The sequence below is a fragment of the Dipodomys merriami genome, unplaced genomic scaffold (genome assembly GCF_024711535.1).
Source record: "Dipodomys merriami isolate MVZ:Mamm:240054 unplaced genomic scaffold, mDipMer1.0.p SCAF_36, whole genome shotgun sequence".
Taxonomy (NCBI): domain Eukaryota; kingdom Metazoa; phylum Chordata; class Mammalia; order Rodentia; family Heteromyidae; genus Dipodomys; species Dipodomys merriami.
This window is the reverse complement of record NW_027205159.1, coordinates 354,741-382,642: the sequence shown is the minus strand read 5'-3', so window position 1 is coordinate 382,642 and position 27,902 is coordinate 354,741. Positions and strand designations below refer to the sequence as shown.

The 27,902-nt window shown below is 36.1% G+C and overlaps 1 protein-coding gene across 1 annotated transcript in view; it reads left to right on the top strand.

Annotated features, from left to right (window-relative positions):
• The window catches only part of Tmem131 (transmembrane protein 131), a 192,035-nt gene that overhangs the window by 93,386 nt on the left and 70,747 nt on the right, over positions 1-27,902 (top strand). Inside the window, exons 5-11 of the mRNA XM_069988476.1 lie at positions 9,560-9,683; positions 15,712-15,828; positions 17,027-17,149; positions 23,151-23,231; positions 25,216-25,366; positions 25,466-25,522; positions 26,252-26,313. Coding sequence (XP_069844577.1) covers positions 9,560-9,683; positions 15,712-15,828; positions 17,027-17,149; positions 23,151-23,231; positions 25,216-25,366; positions 25,466-25,522; positions 26,252-26,313 — 715 coding nt within the window. The remainder of the gene's footprint in view (positions 1-9,559; positions 9,684-15,711; positions 15,829-17,026; positions 17,150-23,150; positions 23,232-25,215; positions 25,367-25,465; positions 25,523-26,251; positions 26,314-27,902) is intronic.

Genomic DNA, 27,902 nt, shown 5'->3' with positions numbered 1-27,902 from the left:
CAGTCTGTTGGCTGTCTTTCTAGTTTAGTAACTATGTCCTTTGCTGTGCAGAAACTTTTTATTTTGATGTAGTCCCGTTTGTCAAATGTCTCTCCTATCTGCTATGCCTCTGGGGCTCTTTTTAAGAAGTTTCTGCCTATGCCTATGAGTTCTAGTGTTTCTCCTACTTCCTTTTGCAATAATTTCAAATTTTCTTGGCTGATGTTGAAGTCTTTGATCCACTTTGAGTTGATATTAGTTCATGGTACAAGTCAACCTTTTCATGAGAGATTTTTGATTAATGGATGTTTGTGAGAATCGTAGGCTTATGTGGTAAGTGAATAGTACAAATTACTATGTTAATTTGGCCTAATTTCCTGCAAAAGCTGTGTTTAACAGAGTGCTGTGTCACTCTCATTCATAAAACTTGTCTCTAGACTATTAGTGAACTGCTTCCTCATTGCCAGTTCAGTGTCATCTTTCAGTGGCATAGGAAACTTGCCGTAGACCACAGAATTGCAGCTTACTTTCCAAACTCTAATTTATAGCTACTTCTCTGTTCTTTTAAGCCTCAGACTCTTTCAAAATGTGGATGGTTAGTCATTCATTCTGCTGCAAGCAGCACCTAGAACACCTGTCTACTTCCTTCAGCCTGGTTCATCAATAAATACTTCACACTGTCCCTTTGGCCCTCCTTCTGTCTTTGGAGCGGCCAGGAATGGAAATAAACAGTACCTGTACTTTGTTTTATTTTTAAATTTTTATCTGCCCAGCCAATCATGTCATACATGCTTCTTACAATGGGATTCTAAGATTATGCAGTTTCATGTATCTACTATACCTACATATACCTTCCTCTCATTAGTAAATGTTTATATAGGTATCACTAAAAGATTTTGAAAGTATAATTAGGGTTCCAAAATCAGTTCACTTTTAATAAGGAAATACTCTAGGCTCAGGCCCTGAGCCTTTTAAGTCTGGCTATAGCTAATGCAAAGGGGTCTTTTTGTTGTTATTTCAGATAGTGTCTTACTTTGTAACCCAGGCTGTTCTCACATCCTCAGTGTTCCTGTCTTTGCTTCTCAAGGGATGAAATTAAGATGTATACCATTGAAAATAACTCACAAACAAATTTCTTTATTCTGATTGTGGAAAATAAGGACCTACTATTTGGACAGAGTTTTAAGAGAAAATTGAATTTTGCCAACAACCTGGATGAATTTAGAAGAAGACTTTGAGTTTCAGGAGAATAAGTTTGCTTACACCTGGAGACAGAAGCCTTGTGAGACCCTGAGCAGATAAATCAGCCATTTTTACAGAATAATAACTGGGCATCTCTTTAAGTCACTAGGTTTGTAATAATGCATCATGTAGGTAAATGAATGCATTTCATCATTATAAGTACTTTTTATGGTCCAAAGTCCACTCATATCACTAAGTGTTCCTCCCATTGCACCTTCTGCTTCCTGTTATGTGGGCTACCCAGAATTGGAATCTGTTTTGTGTGAGAATGTATGTCTAAAATTGCCTGTTCACAATCTCCTCACATCTCCTTTCTGTCCTCATTGCTCCAAATTTTTGGTTCAAACTTCTTTGAGCAACATAGGTAGATGACACTTGGTCTTTGAATAAGAGTTCATATCTTACAGGAAGCTATCAAAAGTCTTCCAACAAAAAAAGCCCAGGACCCAGATGGATTCACAGCAGAATTCTGTAAGACCTTCAAAGAAGAACTAATACCCATACTCCTCAAGCTCTTCAGAGAAACAGAGAAGGAGGGAGCTATCCCAGACTCATTCTACGAAGCCAATATCACACTCATCCCCAAACCAGGCAAAGACCCAACCAAAAAGGAGAATCACAGGCCAATTTCCTTGATGAACACAGATGCAAAGATCCTTAACAAGATTCTAGCTAACAGAATCCAGAAACACATTAAAAAAATCATACACTATGACCAGGTAGGCTTCATTCCAGAGATGCAAGGATGGTTTAACATACGCAAGTCAATAAATGTAATCCAACACATCAACAGAGCCAAGGTCAAGAATCACATGATTATCACCACAGATGCAGAAAAGGCCTTTGATAAAATTCAACATTCATTCATGCTAAACCTCTGGAGAAAATAGGAATAGAAGGAACATTTCTAAAAACAATAAAAGCCAATATTATACTTAATGGGGAAAAGCTACAAGCAATTCTCCTAAAATCAGGAACAAGGCAAGGATGCCCACTGTCTCCACTCCTCTTCAGTATAGTCCTGGAACCCTTAGCCAGGTCAATAAGGCAAGAAAAAGACATTAAAGGGATCTGCATAGGGAAAGAAGAAGTTAAACTATCCCTTTTTGCATGATACTATACCTTCATGATCCCAAAAACTCCATCCCCAAACTCTTAGAAATCATAAATCACTTCGGCAAAGTAGCAGGATACAAAATAAACCCACAAAAATCAGTTGCCTTCCTGTACACTGTATACTGACGATGTACAAGAAGAGAGGGAAATAAAGGGAGCAACCCCATTCACAATAACCTCCCAAAAAATAAAATATTTAGGAATTAACCTAACCAAAGATGTAAAAGAACTATTTAATGAAAACTATAAAAAGTTAAAGAAAGAAATTGCAGAAGACACTAGGAAATGGAAAGACCTCCCATGCTCTTGGATAGGCCCACTTAATATAGTAAAGATGGTAATACTTCCAAAATCAATATACAAATTCAATGCAATTCCTATTAAAATCCCAATGATGTACATCACTGAAATACTGAAAACAGTCCAAAAATTCATATGGAACAACAAAAGACCTAGAATAGTCAAAACAATTCTAGGGGACAAAGACAATATGGGAGGGCTATCCATGCCGAACTTCAAACTCTACTACAGAGCTATAATAACAAAGACAGCATGGTACTGGCACAAAAACAGACCCGAAGACCAATGGAACAGAATAGAAGATCCAGAAATAAATCCACAGGCCTACAGCCAGCTGATATTCGACAAAGGAGCCAAAGACATACAATGGAAGAAACACAGCCTCTTCAACCGCTGGTGCTGGGAAAACTGGGCAGCCACATGCAGAAAACTAAAAGTGGACCCCAGCCTATCACCATGCACCAACATCAACTCAAAATGGATTAAAGACGTTAACATGAAACCTGAATCTCTGAAACTACTGCAGGACGGAGTAGGAGAGACACTTGAACTAATAGGCACAGGAAGGAACTTCCTGAACAGAGTCCCAGGGTCACAACAAATTGGAGAGAGATTCGACAAATGGGACTACCTTAAAATAAAAAGCTTCTGCACAGCTAAATCTATCGCAACCAAGCTAGAAAGACAACCAATTAATTGGGAAAAAATATTTACCAGCAATATATCAGACAAGGGGTTAACATCCAGTATATATAGGGAACTCAAGAAACTAATCCCTCCCAAACCTAACAAACCAATTACTAAATGGGCAAGGGAGCTAAAGAGGGACTTCTCAGATGAAGAAATAAAAATGGCAAAGAAACACATGAGGAAATGTTCATCATCCCTGGTGTTAAAGGAAATTCAAATAAAGACAACCTTGAGATACCACCTTACCCCAGTCAGAATGTTCCACATCCACAAATCAGCCAACGACAAATGCTGGAGGGGATGTGGAGAAAGAGGAACCATATTACACTGCTGGTGGGAATGTACACTTATACAACCACTTTGGAAAGCAGTCTGGAGGGTTCTTAGAAAGCTAAAGATTGGCCTCCCTTACGACCCAGTCATACCACTTCTAGGCATCTGCCCTTAACAACAGGAACTAATATACAAGGACACGTGCACCTCCATGTTTATTGCAGCACTGTTAACAATAGCTAGGATATGGAAACAACCCAGATGCCCCACCACAGATGAATGGATCCAAAACTGTGGTATCTATACACAATGGAATATTATGCAGCCATTAGAAATGACAAAATAATGGCATTTGCAGGGAAATGGATGGAGCTAGAAGGAATCATGTTGAGTGAGGTAAGCCAAGAGCAAAGAGACAAATGGTACATGGTCTCCCTGATAAGTGGATGCTAAATCCAAAATGTTAGGTGATATGACAAAACTAACAGGACTTAAGAAACAAAGAACTCCCACTCATCTGGTCGAACCACTACTAAATATCCCCATGCTGCTGATCACATGTGTGGTGTATAACATGTGAACACCGTTATATGTTACAGACTGTGATAGACAATTTGCTCCAGGAATGTTAGAAAGAACTTGTGACTTTAAATGAGCATCATTATTCCACAATACTGTGAAATTTGGGAAATTATGTAATCACTTAATCACAATCAAAAAAAAAAAAAGAACCTCGGGGAAGGTAGGGAGTAGGGAGGGAAGGCATGTTAGGGGGAAAACAATGGAGGGGGTAACAATGCTTAATAGGAAGTGTACTCATTACCTTATTCATGTAACTGTAACCCTCTGTATAGTATCTTTACAATAAAAATAAAATAAAATAAAATGAATTGATGCTAAAAAAAAAAAAATAAGAGTTCATCTCTATCGTATGTGGCTCAGGGTTTTTCCTTGCCAATTTCCTAGAAGAAAGAGCAAGATCTGGCTCAGTAGTATTGGGAATCAGGCCTTTTGATCCCCTGCTTCCAGGCTCCTGGGACCCCCAGGCTTGTCATCTTGTGCCCTCTCATACTGTAGGTCATCTCCAGCTTGTTCTATCAAAATGCCGGTTGCTTGCACTAACATTACACAAGAAAAATCAAGATCAAATGAATAAGGAAATGGCTCACTGATTGTTAATTAGCCTGCAGTTTATTTGAATTGTAAAAAAGAGCACTTTTTTAAAAATTTAGTTTGGTGATACTAGCGTTTGAAATAAGGGCTTTGTCTTGATAGGAAAGGCCTGTACTGCTGAACCATACCTCCCATCCTGGTTTTATGCCGGTTATTTTTAAAATAAGGTCTTGATTCTTGAAGTCCAGGCTCATGTCAGGACTTCAGTCCCCCTATTTTAGGCTTCCTATTACAGCTCAGATGACAGATGTATGTAATCATATCCAGCATCTTTCCATTGAGGTGAAGTTTCATGGACTTCTCTGCCTAGGCTATCCCGGAACCATGATCTTCTCTGTCAATTTCCATACAGCTTGCACCACTGCACCCAGTGTCAGGTTGGGCTAGCCCAGTTCCCAATCTCAGCCTCCTAAATAGTTAGGATTAAAGGTGTGTGAACCACCATCACCTGGCAAGAGAATACTTTTGAAACTTTCAGGATATAAGGTTTATTTTGTTTCTGTATACTGTTTGAGTGTACTATTATTCTACTGGCATGTCTGTATAGAAAACTTTATCTTATACACTATTGTATATTATTATATATCGCATATTATATCATAATATATAATTATGTAATATAAAATATAATGTAACATGTTATATAATTATATGTAATAATTATATAATACATTGCATAATATATATTATATATAAGGCTTATCCCTGAAGAATCTGAATCATAGTTTGAGGTCCCAACTGGTTCTGTCCCTATTTCCCTAATTGTTTCTTTATTCTGAATCTCTTGGTTAAGAAATCTAGACTCCTCCAGAGACAGAAGGAATTCATCAGGCTACATCTTGGTCTGAGGAGTTTAGAGGATACTCCGCTTCTTGCTCCCAACTCCTAAACATTCCCTTACAAACCTGCTCTAGGCACCTCTCTTTCACCGTCCTCCTGGCCCATAGGTAGACTATTAAGCTACAGAATTATGGCAGACTTCATGATGGCTGGGCTATAAACCATGAAAAGATTTTAGCCAAGTTTTTACTTCCCTGCCTAAAAGAAAGAAACTTTTGTGGCATTTCCACTCTGGGGCAATGTGGGAGAAACCTTCCTAGTGATTATTGGTGGGGCAGAGTTATCAGTTCTCTGTGAGAAACTTGAAGGGAGGTTATCTCTCCTCTCCTACTTCTGCAAGATAGTGGCCTCTGCAGCTTTCAGAAAACATTATTTAATTTTGGCCTTATGAGGCATCAGAATACATCTACCTCAGCAATAACAAGCGTCAGCATTATAAAGAAATTCTCAGAAAATAATAGAGAGGTGAATTGGATGAAAGTAAATTATATGCATTATGGAAATAGCATAATGAATTTTCTTGGTACAATTAATGTGCACTATCAAATAGTTCAACAAACTAGTAAAACAAAATCCTTTAGCAAATGAAATTAGTATAATTTTGATTAGAAAACAACTTTTCTGGATTCATTAGTGTTAATAATTAAATACATACATAGAAGAAATATATACATAGAAATTTTCAAATGGTGTACAAAAACAAAACAGTGCAAACTGTTACTAAAAATTTAGAAAAGAGCAAAGCATTGGTGGTTCATGGTATAAGCCTACCTGTTTAGGAATCTAAGATCTAGAAGATTGTGGCTCAGTGCCAGCTGGGGCAGAAAAATCCTCAAGATTGTATCTCCAAAGTAACCAGAGAAGGCCAGCCTAGAGACATGGTTCACATGGTGTCAGCTGAGTGAGCATGAAGCCCTGAGTTTAAACTTCAGCATAAGAAAAAAAAATACAGTTTTAAGTTATTTATCAGTTTTTGGAGCCTGTGCATATAATATTATTAATGTGGAAAGAAATTTCATTCCAGGAAAAATAAGCAAGTGTTAGGTCAAAATTCAACTCAACTATAGATGAGACAAATACTGGTTAATTGAAATTTGATTGAGATAATATAGAATTTGAAAATGAATGGAAATATATGACCACATTAAAACTCAGATTGAATACGTAAAATTCTGACCAACTTGTTACTTCAAAGATTTTATTCAAAATGGGGGCTGGGGAGAGACTAAAGATGAAATCCAAATGTGGAAGTTACACAAGTTTATAAGAGTGAAACTAAAATTTCTGTTTTATCATAATGGTTATATAACAAGTTCTGCAATACTCTGTTTTGAAATATCATTTGGTAGCATATTTTTTCAAGTTGAACTATTGCAGTACCGTAACACTGACTAGACAACACTTGGCATTGATGATTAGATAACAATGCTGGTCTCAAACATAGCACTATTTCAATGCAGTAACCTCAAGGAAATAGTTCACATAGCAAAGCCATCTGACTGACATTTGGTCCTTCTAAATTTCAAAAAAGAGATGCTGAAGATGTTTTATTGCATTTTGCAATGGTGGTAAACAATTATAGAAAAGTATTACTTTCTAGAATGTTTCCATTACGGTAACATTATTTTCATTTTTTTGTGTATGAACATACAAGACACATACAGTGGTACATCTACCACACTCCTTAGAAATAAAACTTCTCAGAACCCAGACACTGATGTATAACACTCCCTGGTCAGTTTCTTTAGCCGCTGTCTTGAATTTTTTTCTTCCTTTTTTTCCCCCCAGCACACTGAGGATTGAACCCAAGACCTCACTCTAATGCTAGGCTTTTCTACCACTTGAGCCATGCCCTCAGCCCTTTTGGAGGTTTTTTGGTTTGGTTTTGCTTTATTTCTTCACGTTTGTTTTTAAGACAGGGTTTGCCAACTTTTCCCAGGCTACATTCAAACATAGGATCTCTTGACTGAATCCTCAGTGTATTTGAGATTTACAGGTGTACACTACTAAACCTGGCTTGAATGTTTTTAACGATTCTAGATTTTCTTTACAGTTGTACTACATTTGCACAAACCTCTCGATAGTATGTTAGTCTTTTAAGTTGCCCTGGCTTTTTTTTAGTTTGAAATATTTGAAACATATTAAAACAAAAATTGTACAAATGTTAGAGTATTCTTTTTAATGTAACTGTTAGCTTTATAACCTTGTGGACCAGTATACTGTATGACTTATATACCTGTGTTGTTGGTACAAATCATCACTTTTGTTCTCAGTGGCCTCTGGATTCAGGCAAGCTAGGTCTATGTCTCCGGCAGTCTCCTAGAAAGTCAAAAGTTTGGATGTGGCCCAAACTTGTGTTCTGTGCCAAGGAGTAGCTCTGGAGAGTTGGTGCTGCACACTTCTCTTGAGGCTCCAATCATTGCCTCCTTATTCCTGTGAACTTTTCTACTCTTCTGAGTTGAAGAAGCAGGCTCTTATTGTAGGCTTTCGATGCTTCTAAGCAAACAAGGAAGGAAGTGAGATATATAACAGTCTGGAAATCTACCTTCACCCTAGTCTCTTACTGTTAGCTCAGGCTGCCTTTTGCCCCTTACTTCCACCCACTGCCAGTTAAAGGTAGCCTTTGGCTCCCTCAGGTATTTCTCATTCATTTTTGGTTATTTATTAGAATCAGTATCTCCCTCTAACTTGAATTTTCCCAGCATTGTTATTGGGAATTAGGTAGAAATAGCAAGAAAAACCAGCATTTACTAATTTACCATCTTTAAAAGAAGCCAAAACCCCTGACTCATCTCCTAAAACTAGCGAAAATTAGCAGCTGTTCACTGCTTTATCAATTTTGCCAAGTCATAAATTAGAGGCAAACTGGATTGGAAAGAGAAGGTACACGCAAAACTTCTTGAAGGGGAAGGGGGAAAGCACGAAGGGTACTTGAATGTAAAATGATTCTGGTTCTGCCTTGACACTGCTTAGGATTTGAAGTTTTTACACAAACCTTGGACTTAAATATATAAAACACAAAATTCCAAGAAGTGTGGAGAAAAATGGGAGAATGCAATCAAGAATCCATTAGATATCCTACAAAATTAAGAGAGTGAAGGAAAGGGAAAGATAGATGTTGAAAGGGGTGATATTGATCAAGATATATTGTATTCAACTTTGGTTGGGGGGGCGCTCGGGGAGGATTGGGTGGGGGGGGCAGGGGAAGGATGGGAAGGGGAAACAAAGGAGGAGGCTACAATGCTGATAAGAAATGTACTCATTATCTTGCCCATGTAATTGTAACCCCTCTGTACAGTATTTTCACAATAAAAAAAAGACATTGTATTCATAAACGACTTTGTTAAATGGCAGCTCCTTTGGACAACTACTTAAAAATAATTTTTAAAAATTTTAAGTGTGGACTAAAAGGATTGCAGTGGGAAATGACCTTATTAAAAGGTTGTCTTTGAATGTGAAAATGGGAATTTGGTTCAGAAGATACAACTAGCCTGACTCAAATGAAAGGTTTCCATTGTGAAAACCGAGGGAGTTAGGAAACATCATACTGGGGAAGAGTGTTTGTTATTGGTTGTGTGTGTGTGTGTGTGTGTGTGTGTGTGTGTGTGTGTGTGTGTGTGTGTGTGTGTGTGTGTGTGTATTTGTGTTTATGTACATACAGGTGTAGACAGAGGGAAGAGGGAGAGAGAGAGAAAGAGAGGGAGGGAGAATGTACATACATATTCTTACATTTATATCATATATACACCCATGCATATATATCATATCATATTGAGTAACTAAATGTATGTTGTGTAATTTTACATATAAATCAATTCAATAAATATTTGAATATGCTTGAAGGTGAATTTAATCATTTTGATGTTTAATTTTTAACAATAATTAAATTAAAAACCAGAATTAAATTTTGAAGTATTTGTGACAATTTTGTTTTTGCTTTTTGTAGGCCAGTTGGAATGCCAAAAATGGAAAAAGTCTACTTACATAATCCTAGTTCTGAAGAAACTATTACTTTAGTATCAATATCTGCTACAACATCACATTTTCATGCATCATTTTTTCAAAATAGGGTAAGTTTCTCTGCTTAAAATTATTTCTCCTAAATTTGAAATCAAAAATTGGAATTTTTCATTATTAAATAACTTCATATTGCTATAATTAGAATCTGGTTTGAATGTTTCTTAGATTTCAGTTTGTCCCCTCCTGCAACCTGCTACTAGGCACTAGGGATTGAACTCAGGTCTTTGTGCTTGCTTTAGCAAGTGTTCTACCCCTTGAGCCACAACCCTAGTCCTGTCCCATTTCTTAAGAATTACTACTTATACCCTTAAACACATTTTTCTCACCATGAAACTTGCTAACAAATTAGTACCGAATTTTAAACACTGAAAAATGCAGCATTCTTATAGCCAGTTGTTTTTCTTTTCCTTCTTAATAGGCAGTTCTACAGCCTTGGGTTCATTTTCTGTTGCCAAATAATAAATTACCACAAACTTGATAGTTTAAGACAATATCCACTTAAGGCACACAGTCTGTAAGTTGTAGATCCAGAGAGTTGTTCATCATATCATAGGCCAAAATTAGGATGCCATGAGGGAAGCTTTACTTCCATATATACTCAGAGTGTTTGCATAATTAAGTTCTTTGTGATTGTAGAACTGAAATTCCCATTTGTTGTCATCTATCAGCTAGGACCTCTCAGCTTGACACATCCATTGAGCTCCTTCCTCATTTCCCTTCATACTTTACATTTCTCTGGTTTCCTCTTGTACCACCAGAACAGTAAAGTCATGAATTGCTTCAGGATCATGTAGATGGTTTCCTTTTTTTTTTCTAAGCTGATTGCTAACCTTGATTACATGTGCAAAAGTCCTTTTACCATAGACATGGTAAATATATATAACCACCCCACAGGTGTAATTCTTTTTCAAACTCACAGTCTCAAGGCAGGAATTCCTGAAAGTCATTTTAGGGTTCTACATACCACAAGTATCATCTAAGTTTTTACTTGTCATTTTTGTAGGTAGTATATGAACTTGTTATTCCTTTTAAGGAAGAACTTTTCTCTGAGCAAGATTTGTTAAAGTGGATATCAATTTTTACTTTCAAAGGATACATTAAGCTTTAATGTATAGGTTTCCAAATAAGTAAAAAATAATTAATAAGCCAAGTACCAGTGGCTCACGCTTGTAATCCTAGCTACTCTGGAGGCTGAGATTTGAGGATCAAGGTTTGAAGCCAGCTGGGGCAGTAAAGTTGGTGAGACTTTTATCTCTAATTAATCACCAAAAAGTTGAAGTAAAACAGTGGCGCAAGCCATAAAGTCCTAGTCATGAACAATAAAGTTCAAGGACAGTGCCCTCTGAGTTCAAGCCCCAAGACTGGCATACACGGGCACGCACGCATGCGCGCGCACACACACTCACACACACTCACACACTCACACACACTCACACACACACACACACACACACACACACACACACACACACACAAAAGAATTAACAAAATAGGAACTCTCATAGGGAAGTAAATGAATTAAACTAACTTCATCTCCCCATGGTTTTCACTCCTTTTAAGGACTGTGATAAAGAGAAACTTCTTTTTAAGTATATGTAATGTTAGCTACCATATTTATTTTTTATCATTCTTAAGTTTTTACATTTGTCCTTGCTCAGGTTCTTTTTCATTGTATCTTTTTTTTTTTGGTTGGTCGTGGGGCTTGAACTCTGGGCCTAGCTACTCACTGTCCCTCAGCTCTTCAGCTCAAGGTGAGCACTCTACCACTTGAGTCACAGTGCCACTTTTGGTTTTCTGGTGGCTAATTGGAGATAAGAGTCTCACAGACTTTCCTGCCCAGGCTGGCTTTGAACCGCGATCCTCAAATTTCAGCCTCCTGAGTAGCTAGGATTATAAGGCATAAGCCACCAGCACCCAGCTTTCATCGTATCTTTTTGTGAGGTAGCAACTTCACTAAAACATGATGACAGAATTTTGGTTCTCTTTTCCTTTACATTTATTTTATAAATATACGTATAATCCCAGCTACTCAGGTAGATCTGGAGGATGGCTCAAAGCTAGCTCAGGCAGAAAGCTTTACTAGCTTCCATCTTCACAATGTTTAGCTTAAAGTGTGTCTCAAATAGTTGAGCACCAGCTTAGCAAGTATGAGGCCCTGAGTTCAAATTTGAGTGCCACCAAAAAACTAGTATTTTGTAAGAGTATCAGAATCAGCATATTGCTTTGGATAATAAAAAAATATCAGTTGTTTTGTAGAACTTAGGGAAAACATCACCTTTCTAAATATGCTTAAAATACTTTCCTTTTAGTTATTTTTCTTGTTACCTAAAAGATATTTTTTCAGCTATTGTACATGTGCCAGTCATCTCACATATAAGAACTCTAATGTTGAAAGAAATCTACGTACACAAAAATGAAGAGCTGAGCCCCAAGAGGTTTGCCCCAGTTGTGCACTTTTTCACAATCGTCAAGGTGAAAGTCTAGTGTTCTATCAGCCTGCCTGTGATATGTATAATATTATGCTGCAGAAAATGGTATACATTACAACTATATAGAGAGATATACCATCAGGTATCAATGGAACCCCCTAGCTTTCAGTTATTACAGTGTGCAAACATGTTGGGCAAGCAAAAATGGAAACAATGCAAAACTAGCTCAGGACCCAACTATACATTTTTTCCCCTTTTAACTTACTTTGCTAATTCAAATGATGGTGTTTCTAAACACAACAGCCTTCATCTGGATTAATGGCCAGGGTTTTCACTGCTTTTGTAATACAGAGACTAAAACAAGAGTTGCAAGTACCTTGCTGGGCTGGATAAACATTGAAATGAGGGGTACTCTAGAGAGCTTGTGGCTCATCAAAAAGGATCAGCCCCACTTGGCTTCCGTTAGCAACTGCCTTGTGGGAATATAGGCCTTTGTGTAGCTCTTGAGTTTTCAAGAAGATTCAGGGATAAGAAATTTCTGTATCTCATAATTTTTACACATTGAAAATTGATTCAGTTTTTAAAAGACGGTGTGAACCAAACAACATAAACTAAAGACCACCCATTTGACTTATCTGGACTAGGTTCTCTTAGGGACCTATTTTATAGAAGGACTTTTTGCAGAGTAATATTTCTGAAAATATTTTAACAAGTAAATGTATATGTAATCAAAAGTTAATAATCGGGTTCCTGCTGTTAGTAGGTAGACTTAAGCAGTGAAAATAATTAAACCTATCAAGATCTACATCTAGATTTTAGTCTATAAAGAAGATAACCTTGCTTTTTTTTTTTCAACCTTATGCTATCCATCTTTTCCTATAGTAAGACACTGAGTTCAGAAGCTTAAGAAGTGGAGAAGGAAGAGGGAAAGAATGATTTCCCTTCCACTTTGGTTTTACGCCACCTATGAGTCTTTGAGGGAAAATGATAAATGTTACTCATGTCCAGGAGAGCAAAACTTTTCTGTATATTCATTTTAATTCTATCTCTATAGTCCTTAGAAATCCCCAGACAGATATTATTTAATAATAAAACATTACCTATAACTCATGAACTTCTTGACTATTAACTTATAATTTCTACATTAAAGAGCCAGTGGGAAATACAGAAAAGTATGATTTGTATTTAAAATGAAAAGTGTTATATCACTATATTTTAATACATACAATTCTCTTGCTAAAGTTTTGACTTTAATACCACCTGAAATCAAGACAGAAATAATAAGAGATGTAGAAAATACAGTCGTGTAACATTTTATTTCTCTCTATATAGTTTTTTGTGTTTACATATTTATTCACAGTTAACTAGTAATTAAATGTTATCCAATTGTAATTAGAGTTATATAATGTTAAGCTGCAACTTAAGCCTATTCCTCTTTCATAGCTAGATTGTATATTGACCATAAAATGGTCAATATTTGTTTTGCATTAAAGAATACAAATTCTTGAGCAGGAAAGATGGCTCAGTGGTAGAGTGCTTGCCTTGCATGCATGAGGCCATGGGTTCAATTCCTCAGCACCACATAAACAGAAAAAGCCCAAAGTGGCGCCATGGCTCAAGTGGTAGAGTGCTAACCTTGAGCTAAAAGCAGTTCTGGGACAGCGCTAAGGCCCTGAGTTCAAGCCCCAGGATTGATAAAACAATAAAACAAGTTCTTAATAGCTATAGTTAATAGACGTATATAGTTAAAATTGTACTGTTTTAATTGTGGAAATGAGATACCTTACACACATGGTAAAGAAAGGAGGTAATTTCTGTGTTTTTTTTTATTTAGAACGTTTTGATTAAATTTACAAACTAAAATTAAGAAAAACTTTATTTCAGTCCATGGCTGAAATTTAAATGTTTCATTCTACTTATATTCATATCATTAGAATAACACTCATAAATTGAAGGTCACTTGTGGATATTTTTATTTTTGATTAGCTACAGGTGCCCAGACATATATTCTGTTTTAGTTTAAACTCTTATCAATGCATGTTATTGTACGGATAATAAATAGACTGAAATAATTCTTATCTGTTTATATGGAATATTATGCACTATAGCTGAGTGCTGGTGGCTCATGCCTGTAGTCCTAGCTACTCAGGAGGCAAAGATCTGAGGATCACAGTTCAAAGCCAGCCCAGGCAGAAAAGTCTGTGAGATTCTTATTTCCAATTAACCACCAGAAAACCGGAAGTGGTGCCTTGGCTCAGGTGGTAGAGTGCTTGCATTGACCTGAAGAGCTCAGGGACAGCACCCAGGCCCAGAGTTCAAGCCCCACAACCAACCAAAAAAAAAAAAAAACGCACTATAGATGTTATATAAGTAAAGCACATTGCAGAGCAGAATGTAATGTCATTTTTATAGAATACAAAAATCTGTGTGGATTTGGGAATATTAATAAGAGCCCGAGTAAGTTACAATTAGATATACTAGATTAACTGGCTGACCTAAGAAGCAAAAAGGTTTGAGGATATTACTTTTTTCACACATCTTTGTACTGTATTATTAAAGTGCAACAAGCACTTACTACTTCTACAATGTGTAACACGTAAGAAAATAGAAATTAAAAAGTTTTGCTGCCAGTACAGAAATAAGAAACTTGCTAATTTAACAAATATATATTAAGTACTAGGCAATTTGGATTTATCTTTGAACAACAGAGACTTTACTCAGCTAGTGCTAACTTTCTGTCTTGGAAGTGTTTTGTTTTCCTTAGATTTTTGGCTAGTTGATTATCTGTATGATAAGTTTAAGAAAGTTTCATTTATCTTATTTTTTGCTTTTTGTCGCCAATAATGCATGAGAAATGTTTCTTCTCACTTCATCCTAAGATGAAAAAGTCTAAATGCTGTATTCTATATGCTTTAATTTATCATTTGGGTAGCATTTTAAGAGTTCTAGCCACAGAGATAAGAGAGGTTTATGGCTTGACAAACTTAAATGCATTTTAAGGCTTAATTGCAGGCAGAATTGAAGTTTGTCTAGTTATAAAACAACCCTTCCGTATTGTGCAGTAGGGCTGTTTAGTTTACTGACTGTAGTATTCTTAATCTGCATAAGAAAATAGAAGTAAGTGCCTTATACGTACTTGCCTAGCCTTCTTTTGTAACTTGAGTTATAGGAACATTTTATACGTGTGTAGATAAATGGCAGAGGTGGAAGAATTGAGGCCTGAATTTATTCTCAGAAAAATATAAGCTGCTGCTTAGTACATCTACATGGAAGGTCCAGCTCCTGCCCAGGTTCTCCCGGATTGTCTGATCATGGAACTGTCTATAATTAGAAGCTGTGTTCCAGCCCAGTGGCTACTAAGTAAACAGAGTCCACAGGAACTGTCTGTTGTACAGGGCTTTAGGCTGATAATGGGCAGAAATACTATAAACATTGAATATGACAATAATATTTTATCATTTGCATAATAGTATTCCACTACACAATAGTTTGGTTAACTTAAGGCTTAAGTCTTTAAAAGAAATAACCTAGTTTCTTAAAATGATTCTAAGGTATTTGTTTTAGAGAACTTTACTGTAGACAGTAGTGATTTTGTTGTTGTTGTTGTTGTTGTCGTTACCAATTTAACTGTATTCCTTTTCTTTTTCAGAAAATTCTTCCAGGAGGAAATACATCATTTGATGTAGTTTTTCTTGCAAGAGTAGTAGGAAATGTAGAAAATACTTTATTTATTAACACATCTAATCATGGGGTATTTACTTACCAGGTAAGAACCAGATTTAGAACTTTTATTTATTTTACACTTTTATGACAGCCTTTTAAGAGCTTACTTCAGAAACTTTGGGGATAATAGAAAATGTTAGAAGAGTTTAGACTTAGAATATTTTTATGTTCACTATAAATCTACTTATTCAGTTCACACTAATGAACAAATGATCTTAAAATATGTTTTGCATTGTGTTTTGAGGTGCTAGAATCAAACCTAGAGTCTCATGTCAACTAAGCAAATGTTCTACCACTGAGTTGTACTTCTAGGTCTAGATGACATCCAGTTAGCATATACTTGTTGAGAAAACAAAAAGACTGTTACAGGAATAGAGGTGTATGAGGTATTCCTCAACAGACCCTAGTAGTTACAGTGAATCTAGACTGTGTGAGGGTCATGCTTAGTTTGTTCTCATGAGCCTTAATGGCCACCTGTTTTGTCTTTACCATGTCCGCGTGCGTGCGTGCATGCGTGCGTGCGTGCGTGCATGTGCGTGTGTGTGTGTGTGTGTGTAAAATCCTTCTCTAAGTCTTCCTTGGGGGTGTATCTCAGGTCTATTTGCTTTTTTTTTTCCTCTTCACTCCTACTGCTCTCTTCCTAGCCACAGTCACCTCTTACTGGATTGTACTGTGACAACTGTCATCAGCAATCTCTTTTAATCTTTTAGTTGATACCTAGTTTGTCCCAATACTAGAATGTAAGTTTCGGGAAACTAGGCGCCTTATTTATATTGTTTACTATTAAATTACATGCTTCTTATATGCTTTGCCTAGCACATCATAGACACTTAATAAACTTGTCATTTGAATAACTGGCTCACTCTGTTTAGTCACTCTGTTTAGTCAGCCTTGAGCTTTCCACTGTGGGCATGACCCAGAGTTGGGCTTGATGTTTCAGCGTTATCTGAGCCATGAATCCTTGTTTTCATAATTGGTATAAGGAAATCTTTTAACTCTGATTTTTTTCTTTCTGTATGTTCCATCATTTCATGAGGGACTGCTATCATTTCAAGTTGCAATATATTGTAGCAATAATTCCAAATGCTCATATATAAAACAAATCAAATATGTGGCCCAATCTAGTTCGTAGGTGATATTTGGTAACATTTTTTGCATCAAAATTAGATTTGTTAGTTTTACTAGATCAGGCAGTCTCACAAAATGCAACTAATGTGGCACTTGTTTCTTATTTTAAACAGGTATTTGGTGTTGGGGTTCCAAATCCTTATCGATTGAGGCCATTCCTTGGAGCCAGAGTCCCTGTGAATAGCAGTTTCTCACCCATAATAAACATACACAACCCTCACAGTGAGCCTTTACAGGTGAGTTTATGAAGCGGGTTAATCCATTAATGCCTAACATAAAATCTCAACTTGTTATAAAACTTTAAAATAATGAGGTCTTATAGATGTAAGAGGTTAATACTTTCTGTGCAACTTATTGGCCATAAAGGAAATGCAAATCAAAAACAATCTGAGATTCCATCTCATGCCAGTTAGATTGGCCAATATTGTGAATTCAAACAACAAATGTTGGCAGGAATGTGGGGAGAAAGGAACCCTATTGCATGTTGGTGGGAATGGAATTCGTACAGACATTCTGGACAGCAGTCTGGAGTTTCATCAAAAAAAAAAACTAAACATGGCTCTTCTCTACAATAACAGTCCTGGACATCTACCCAGAACACCACAAGCCAGTATATCAGAAAGACACATGCACATCCATGTGCTTTGTTGTACTATTCACAAGTTATAGAAACAGCCCAGAGGCAGCCCCACTGTAGATGAGTGAATCCAAAAAAATGTACCTATAAGCAATGGAATTTTACACAGCCATTAAATAGAATAATAATATGTCATTTGCAGGGAAATGGATGGACCTAGAGTAAATCATGTTAAGTGAGCTAAGCCAAGCCCAGAGATACAAACGACTCATTTTCTCCCACATGCAGAAGCTATATTTAAAATATACTAGAAATGATAAATTATGAAGGACTGTAGGTATTCATACACAGTGAGACCAAAGGAGGATACTCTTAGGAGAGGAACACATAGGCACAATGTTTATGTGTATTTATCAAAACAAACTCCAGGAAATGGAAATGAGGGTTTTGGGGTTTTTTGCTATTGTTATTTTCTTTTCTTTTTGTTCTATTTGTTCTTTATCTGTCTTCTGGAGGGTAAGTGGGCAGTATAGAAATGGAAGGACAAAGAGTGAACAAATGCAGCAGTGGTACTCATTGTACACTATTTTGAAAATGAACTATACAATTTGTGAGTGGAGATAGGAGGGAAAAACTGGGAGAGAGAGAGAGAGTAGGAAGGGATGATGTCCAAAAAGAAATGTATTCTTTACCTGACTTACGTAGCAAAAAAGCCAATTGAGAGCTTGAAGCTCTGAGTTTAAGCCCCAGTACAGGCACAAAAAGAAAAGAAAAGGGAGGAAGGAAGAAAGGAGGAAGAGAAGGAAGGAAGGGAGGGAGGGAGGGAGGGAGGGAAAAAGGAAATGAACCCTAAGATATGTATTCAAATGTTTTTTTTTCTTTCATGCAATTGTTTCTAACACATTTATAAGATGATTTCTTTGTTGCTTTGTATGTCCCTTCCCCACGATATAACCCCTGCTTTCACTGTATTTGATGTCAGTATAATTTTTGGAGGGGAAGGGAAAAACAAATCGTTTAAATAGGGATACAGGTGGACCCATTGCAACAATGAGATGTACAAGTCGTTATGTTGAAAACGAACTGTACAACTTTGGTGGGGGGGGGAGGATGGGAAGGGATGGGAAGGGGAAACAAAGGAGGAGACTACAATGCTTGATAAGAAATGTACTCATTAAAATGTACTCATTATCTTGCCCATATAATTGTAACCCCTCTGTACAGTATTTTCACAATAAAAAAAAAAAGAAATGGGAAATGAAGAGGAAGGAAGATAGGGAGATTTTCCAAGTATGAATAGTAAAATGCTTAGAAATTTAAATTAAAGTAGCAAGAAGAACAGTCTTTCTCTGAGACTTGACTGATGTTGAAGGAGGATAGCTTCTAAGGAAAGCACTCTGGTCCAGTTTTAACTTAGTTTGATACCTTCATCACAAGAGAGGACAATGCTTTTGTGTCCTGTTTTTCTAGTGAAAACATTTTTCTCTTGCCTATATCATCATCATCATTTATGTCCTTTTGCTACTACTACATCATTGTGAATTTTCCCTGTTCTGGTTAACTGTTTCATAGACCTATACTTAAGAAATTCTTTCGGCTTTTTTTTTCCTTAACTGCTGTTAATGAAAAAATAACAAAAGTCCTCTCATTCTGCCAGACCTTGGTATATAAGTTGCCTCACACTGCTGTACTAGGGAAGCTACAGAATATTTAAGGAAGCTTACTCCTTCATCATGGGAGGATGGAGCTTATGAGACTTGGCTCATGAGACTTGGCTCATGCTTAACAATCGATAGTTGTTTAAATGTGTGTGTGAGAGAGACAGACAGACAGAGTTTTGTAGTATTTAATTCAAGATTTACCATGGTACCCACTTCACAGGAGAGCAAAGGGGAAACCAAGGTTGCATTCGAAGGAACAATATAGATAGTTTATCTGGGAATCTACTCTACACCTGGTAGTTCTATAATACCTTAAAATTTGTCATTTGTCCTCAAATTTAAGAAAATGCATCTGATTTATTCTTTATATAAAACAAACATGATTATTCCTGACAATTCAACATTGAATAGTTCATACATGGGTGAAGCAGAAAGAAGTTCCCTCACCTTTCTACTTTACAGTTCTGCTATCCAACGTAATCCAATGATGTTCATCACTTCCTATGATGATAAGAAAATTCTACATCTATTCTGCCCAGTATAGTAATCATCAGCTGTTTATGTCCATTGTGCACTTGAATTGGTACCTATGGTGGCCAAAGCATTAAACACTTAATGTCTTTTTTAATTTAAATGACTGCAAGTAGTTGATAGCTATTGTGTAGACTATATGTCTACAATTCCAAGCCCTTTCTCCTGGTTACCATTCATATCTTCTGTGTCTTTTCAGGCTGTCTGTCTTTTGGGCATATATGTCATTTGTAGGCATATATGTGGGCACACGAGTAAACATTTTTTTGGTGGGGTCTTTTTATGTGAATTGTATTTTGTATGATGTTGGCTTTTCCTTTTATCTAGATTATGCTAAATTAGGACAAATAGTCTTAGTCTAAATATCGAGAATGTGACAACGGTTCCTCATGGTAATGTCATCTTTCATTTTGATTTCATAATTTAGTTTTTGTCTCCATACTGATTTTCCTCATCATCAAAGTAATTTTCTGTTTCCAAACATTGTGCTTGTTTTCTTGATAAAGATCCAGTGACACATATGTGCTGTGTTACATTGTTATGTTGCTGGGGTTTTTCTTATTTCTTTTTTTTTTTTCAGAAAAAAAAAAATATTCCTTTCCCGTATCAATTATTGTGATTTTACAATAAGCATTCTCTAAGAATAAACCTAGTTCTCAGTAGTTCTCAGCAAGTAGTTCTCAGACAAATCTTAGCTCAGAATTATTTGCAAAATGCTCTACTTTGTTTCAGCAACACATGCATACAGAAAAACAGAACAAAAGTACTTTAAGCTTATACTAAAGCTTTGTAGTTTTTCTTTTTTTCTTTTTTTTATTTTATTGCTTTGTAGTTTTTCTTGTTTTTGTCCTTATCTATTCACTTTTGGAGGACTTCTTGTGTTAAAAATCTCTACACCCCAAGTTAAAGTAAGTTAATGAAAGCATTCTTTTCAAAAGTTAAAGTTACCTGATCTTAAAGGAAAGTTTCATATGATCCATTCTGTTCCCTAGTATTTACTGAAAATGCCTATCTGTAGTGAAGTCCTTAGGAACTTTATCTCTAGTGCCAAACACTGGAAAAAAAACTAAATGTCCATCATATGTATATGTTTTTTAAAAAAAAAACTGTTGTAAGGCTGGATACTGATGGCGATGGCTCACATTAATTATTGTATATCAGTAATAACCTCAATAGAGTTGTCTTAAAACAAAGAAAAAAAAAAAACCACCAGCCAGGCACCAATAGCTCACATCTATAATCCTAGCTGCTCAGGAGGCTGAGAGTTGAGAAGCAAAGTTCAAAGCCAGCCCATACAGAAAAATCCATGAGACTCTTATCTCCAATAAACTACCAAAAAAGCCAGATGTGAAGCTGTGGCTCAAGTGATAGAGCACTAGTCTTGAGCAAAAGAGCTCAGAGTCAGCACCCCAAGCCCTGAGTTTAAGTACCACAACTGACCAAAACAAACAACAACAAAAATCCCACAGTGTATTCTGGGGGTATGACTCAGTGGTAGGGTGCCTGCCTAGCATGCAAAAGGACCAGAGTTCCAGTTACCACAAAAATTTTTTAAAATTCTAAAAAGCCATAAGCCATACAGCCATGAATATTGTGATTTTGTTCCTCGTAGAAATAAAATACTTCAACATTCTATTTTTGTTTTGACATGTAGTAATTGTACAGATTTATAGGCATAGTATGACATTTCAGTACATGCTTGCATTGTACAGTGAAAGATGAGATTAATTGTCTTCTGTGTTACCTCAGGCATGTTATCATTTATCTGTTATAGAAAAATTCACAGTCCTCTGCTAGCTCTTTTGAAATATCCAATCAGTTATTGCCAACTGATAGCTGTTTGCTGTTATAGCACCATAGGGTGCTATAGAGTATGAAAGATAATTCCTTTTCCTATCCACTTGCCCTTTATCCATTAACAATCCCTCTCTCAGTCTCTTAGAAAGTGAATATTTTAACACTTTTTTTAGAATTGTTTTATATTTAGAATTATTTTATAAACACACACACATACCATTTTTTTTTTTGGCAGTATTGGGGTTTTAACTCAGAACCTCCCTGAGTTAGGCAGGAGTTCCACCACTTGCCACTCCCCCAGTCCCGAAATATTTATCTCTTCACTATTTCATGGTTATTGTATTTGGGAATCCACAACTAGAAATTGTGATATATGTGTGAATAAAGAAATACTTGGGAAACTGAAATATATAGAATTTATATTTTTAAAACTTTATTACAAGATAATAGAGTAAGACCAGAGGAAGACAGTCTTAGGAAAGAATCAGATAGGTGCAATACTATGTTCAGCTGACCATATAAAATAATATTTATTGAAACAAACTCCAGGAAATAGAAACAAGAGGTTTGTTTGGTTTTTTTTTTTTTCTTCATTGCTCTTTTTGTTTTCATTTCCTTTTGTCTTGTTTCTTCATTTACCTGTTTTGGGGAGGATAGGGGGCACAGAAATGGTAGGACAAAGGATGAACAAATGCAGCAGTGATACTCACTAGAACCTAGGTTGAAAATTAACTGTACAATTTGTGGTTGGGGATGGAAGGGCAAAACTGGAAGAGCGTGGGGAAAGGAGTGACATTGTTTAAAAAGAAATGAACTCTGTCTGACTTACGTAACTGTAACTCCTCTGTATATCACCTTACATAAACAATTAATAAATTTTTAAAACTTAATAATAACATAATAAATTGTTGTATTTAGAAAAAAAGAAAATTAAGCTGGGTGCCAGAGGCTCACGCCTGTAATCCTAGCTACTTAGGAGGCTGAGATGTGAGGATCAGAATTCAAAGACAGCCCAGGCAGGAAAGTCCATGGGACTCTCATCTCCAGCAGAAAACCAGAAGTTGTGCTGTGACTCCAGTGATAGAGCTCTCTCCTTGAGCTGAAGAGCTTGGGGACCTTGCCCAGGCCCAGTTCAAGCCCCATGACTGACAAAAAAGTAAAGAAAAGAAAAAAGAAATTTAAATGTCCTGTAATGTTTCCTGTAATCTAGTCCCTAAAGCAAATGTATTCCTTCTAAGTTTAATTTCTAGAGTTACTTTAGTTAAAAATGATACCTTTTTGTGGGCGCTGGTGGCTCATGCCTGTAATCCTAGCTACTCAGGAGACTGAGATCTAAGGACAGTTCAAAGCTAGCAAAGTCTATGAGACTCTTATCTCCAATTAACCAATAGAAAACAGAAAGTGACACTGTAGCTCAAAGTGTAGAGCACTATCCTTGAGCTCAGGAACAGCACCCAGGCCCTGAATTCAATCTCAATGACCAACTAAAAGCAAACAAAAAAAACACCTTATGCTCAAAAGTGATATGACATGATACTTATCCCACATTTATAACTTTAAGGGTATTTTATTGTGCATCAGTAAGGATACCAGACTCACCTCTCTTAACAGCAAGTCACATTCATTAAAAAGAAGATTTTGAATATGACTATCATGTGCTCTTGATCCTAGGTTGTAGAAATGTACTCCAGTGGAGGAGACCTTCACCTCGAGCTCCCAACAGGTCAGCAAGGAGGTACCAGAAAACTGTGGGTGAGTGGAACAGATTTCTGTTGTCTGTGCTAAGAAGAGCCAAACATTTTTCTTAAGTACCCCAGAAACTACTTAACTTATTATCATCTGAAAAACTGTGGATAATTTCTCCTTAATTAATATCTTAGTGCTAAATGTATATCAAATATATTTGAAAATTGGGTAAAAAAGTAAGGGGAAGATACAAGTTGTAAATAGGAACAAACAAAATTGGCAAGAGCTTTAGCCTGCTGTAGGTTAAAGAAGTCATTTCAACTGTTTTCTTAGAAAAGTTGTTTCTGAATCTGATCATTACCATGTGATTTACACTGTGTGAAAGGCTCATATTTTGAAGGTAGAGAATTGTACATAGGCAGGGGAAGGGGATCCTCAGTTTATGAGCACTGTCCCTGAGCTTTGTTTACTCAAGGCTAGCACTCTACCACTTGAGCCTCCACTTTTATCTTTTTGGTGGTTAGTTGGAGCTAAGGGTCAGGGACTTTCTTTCCCCCTGGCTAGCTGCAAACCACAATCCTCAGATATCAGCCTCCTGAGTAGCTGGGTTTATAGGCAAGAGCCACCAATTCCAGGAAAAGGTAGAGAATTTTAAAATTCAGACTCACTGTTGTTAGTAGCATTTGCTACTAACCTACTTGTTTTAAATTCTTAAGTAATCTGCATTTACCTTCAATATTAGTGAATATTTAACAATTTGTATGAATGCTTAAGATAATTATCTTAGAAAATATATCAGATATATAACCAAGTTAAAGAATATACAAGAACCTTATAAAAGAGGATTTAAAATTTTTTAACTGCTATACTTTAATCCAAGCGGTAAATGCAGTTTTTATACAAATGCCACTCAAATCACTGCTCTTCTGTAGTTGAAAACACACTGACTTTGATCCTTTGAGCTTACCCATTATGATTATCAATTTGTCTGTTACACACAGCCTCTTGATTCTGTCTTCTGACAAGTCTCAACCAGTGTGGAGGTGATGTTTTTGAGATGTTTACTTGAACATTTAGAGACAAAGATGTCTGTCAGAGATTTGGTTAGTTCCTGAACAGAAATGCACTAGTAAGAAGTATGTAATGGAGAGCCCATTTATAACATTTCGAAAAAATACTTACCTTGAAATCGTTTGTAAAGCCTTTTAGTAAAAAAAAAATATAAAAGTTTAAATACAATTTGTTACATTTGTATCATAATTACAGGCAGAAACACTAAGAATTTACTTTGTGAAATAATTAACATCTAATAAACACAAGACAATTCAGATTTATAAGTAGTTAAAAACTTATGAACTGTAACAGAGATTAGCATAGTCCTATAATACTTCCAGGGCTACCCAAAAAAAAAAATCTAGTAATCCTTATTTCTATAAGCCTAGAATAAGAAAGAAAATCAGCAGGCCTCGATTTTATTCTCATCCTTTTTCATTGTGCATCTATGAGAAAATCCCAGAGAGCAAGTCAGCTTCTAAGAGTTTGTAGAGTCCCTAGAGACCATATCTGTAGGTCCCCCGGAGGGATCCAATCATTTATATTCTACTTTGAGTCTAAAACATTAGGGAAGTAAAGGTAAATGATGACCAGTAAGTTCTAGAACACAAATGTGTCTTAAAAATATGCTAAAAGACATGCAGAGAAAAATTCCAGTGGTTCATAGCAAGCCAGATGATTTAAAAAAAAAAAAAAAGAATTATGTATCCCCCAAACTTTTTCAGTATGTCTTCCTTCTAGTGAATGTTTTCTATGTGAATGTTTTCACTACAGGACTAAAAATATGTGCTGATTTTTGTGCCAAAAAAATTACTAATTTTCTTAGGAAATTTTCTTCATATTATAACCTTCTCCATATGTGAAACATATGTGTTTAATTAGGAATTATTATTTCTTAGTATAAAATGATAAAGAACTTTCAGTCCATGTTATCTCATTCAGCAAACAAGGTAATTTTGCAACATTATTAACAAAACATGGTTTGTTCACTTGGCAGGAAATCCCTCCTTATGAAACTAAAGGAGTGATGAGAGCCAGTTTTTCCTCCAGAGAAGCAGATAATCATACAGCCTTCATCAGAATAAAGACCAATGCATCAGACAGCACAGAATTCATCATTCTTCCTGTTGAGGTTGAAGTCACAACAGGTTAGTGGAAAAACTGAAGAAATTTCAAGTTTGTTTTGTTTTCAGTACATTTTATTCTGGCAAAGTAAAAGATAATTGTTGGCTTTTCTTTTTTTTAAGCTCCTGGAATTTATTCCTCAACCGAAATGTTAGATTTTGGTACACTACGAACACAAGGTAAAGAAAACAAACTGCTTTATAAGTCTTTAATATTGCATCTATTTTCCTGCATGGGACTCAGTGCTCCTGGCTGTACTGTATTCTGTATTCAGCTTTGGAAGTTATTACTCAGTGAATTCTGTGATCTGGGATCACATTATAAATATATAATATGGATCTGGGATCCATATTATAAAGACACACACACATACATACCTATGCATATATATACACATTTATGTTCTCCATATTATGTATGTGTGTACTATATGTGTATGCATGTACGGATACATATGTGTGTATGTATGTATATATTATATATACAGATATTATTTATGTGTGTGTATACACACAACTTGTACAAACCTTCATCTGTTTTCAAATGGGTTTCATTGCTTCACAGATGGGAAAATGAGGTCAGGTGATAACTTGAATCTCCTAAGTGGAGACTGAAGCAGAAAGTAGTATCCTAGTGTATTGCATTCCTCACCCATTGGTTATGTTGAACATTTGTTTAAATATGAATTATTATTCTGTGTTATTTTGGTCATTGTTTTAAGAGGGAGCAATTCTTCTAGTGCACTATTTCCTTATGGACAAAATGATTTCTTCCTAATGTTTCTTTTATTAATGTGATTGTTATTTCATATTCTAGAGAAGCTTCAGTTTGCTATCTAATGAAAACAATTCTAACTTGCCATAAATCACAGCTTTTTAAGAAATATTCCTTTTCCTTCATTTTAACAGACCTACCAAAAGTTTTAAATCTTCATTTATTAAATTCAGGAACAAAAGATGTACCAATAACAGTAAGTTTTTATTTGTTCTTTCTCTCTTTCTTTCTAAAATGAAAAGGAAAAAAACCTCAGAACAGAATTAGAAATAATTAAGCCCTTGCTCTAAAGGGCTTACTGATAGCCTAGAGACTCTTAAGTCTAAGTATGATGCGAGAAACCTAGTCTACCTCTCACTGCCTGAAGTGTAAGAATGAGAGGAAAGTGTATGAACATCTCTAAGCCAGGTTTTAACCAGTGCTCTTAAGGATATCAATAAAGAATTACATAAGAGGCCTACAGATTATAATAAATCAAAGTTCTGCTTTCACAATGGGATGGTTATAAGGATTCCATAAAGTTATTAGACTTAAGGTATGGGTTTTGCTGAGGTGGCTCAAGCCTGTAATCCTCACTACTCAGGAGGCTGAGATTTGAATGTTAGCCAGCCCGGGCAGGAAACTCTGTAAGACTCTTATCCAATTAACCACCAAAACTCCAGAAGTGGAGCTATAGTTCAAGTTGTAGAGCACTAGCCTTGAGCAAAAAAACTCAGACAGTATCCAGGCCCTTGAGTCCAAGCCCCAGGACTAGCATCAAAAAACAGACTTAATGTATGGGTTAGTAAAAATAGGGAAATGAATTGGCAGCAAATAATAATAATGAGACAAAGAAATATGATAGGTAATGGTAGAGTTCTGTTGTAGACATAATTTCTAACTGGCAGGTATATTATAAACTAGTCTTCTCTCTTCCTTCATACACAGAGCACATGATAGCTGTACCTAATAATGGAAGTGGGGCTTGTACTATTAGGTGGTTTCAGCCAACAGATAAAAGGCATCTGAAATTTACTTTGGCCCATAGCCTCTGTCCTTGATAAGTGCCCCAAGACACATTCATAGGGAATAATGGAAAAGAAAATCAGAACATTGTTGTTACAACTTGTACTGCTGCTTGAATCTAAAGTCAGAAGACTAAAAAATTATCCATCATGTGGGCTTGAGCACTTTTGTCCATCTATAGCCTAACCCATATTTTACTGTCAGCCTGGAAGAGTAGAGAGCAGAGAGAGGAGAGTATATAAACTGTAGGGACTGAAACAAGAGACAGTCATTCAGTTAGCCTATTGTAATGCACAGTGACCTTCCTTGAGGATAGGATGTGGTTCAAGTCAGATCTTGAGAGATGCTATATACCATTTCTTCCCTCTAGCCAAGTTTTCTAATGTGGTATAGGGATTTGATGGAAAATTGTCAAGCAAACTGGTCTTTTAGTATAGTATATGGACTGAAGGAAATTTCTTTTCCAGAAAACATTTTATAGAAAAATGAAACTGACAGTTAAGAGTGTGAATGGAAAAAAAAAAATGAGCTGGGAATGTGGTTTAGTGGAAGAGTGCTTGCATAGCATGTATGAAGCCCTGGGTTCATTTCCTAAGTACCACATAAACAGAAAAGTCCAGAAGTGATACTGTGGCTCAAGTGGTAGAGCACTGGCCTTGAGCAAAAGAAGCTCAGGGATAGCCCCAGGGCTGACCAAAAAAAAAAAGACACACACATACAAAAGAAAAACCATGCAATATTCAGTTTATTTATGAAATGGAATTAAATGGGCCTATCTTC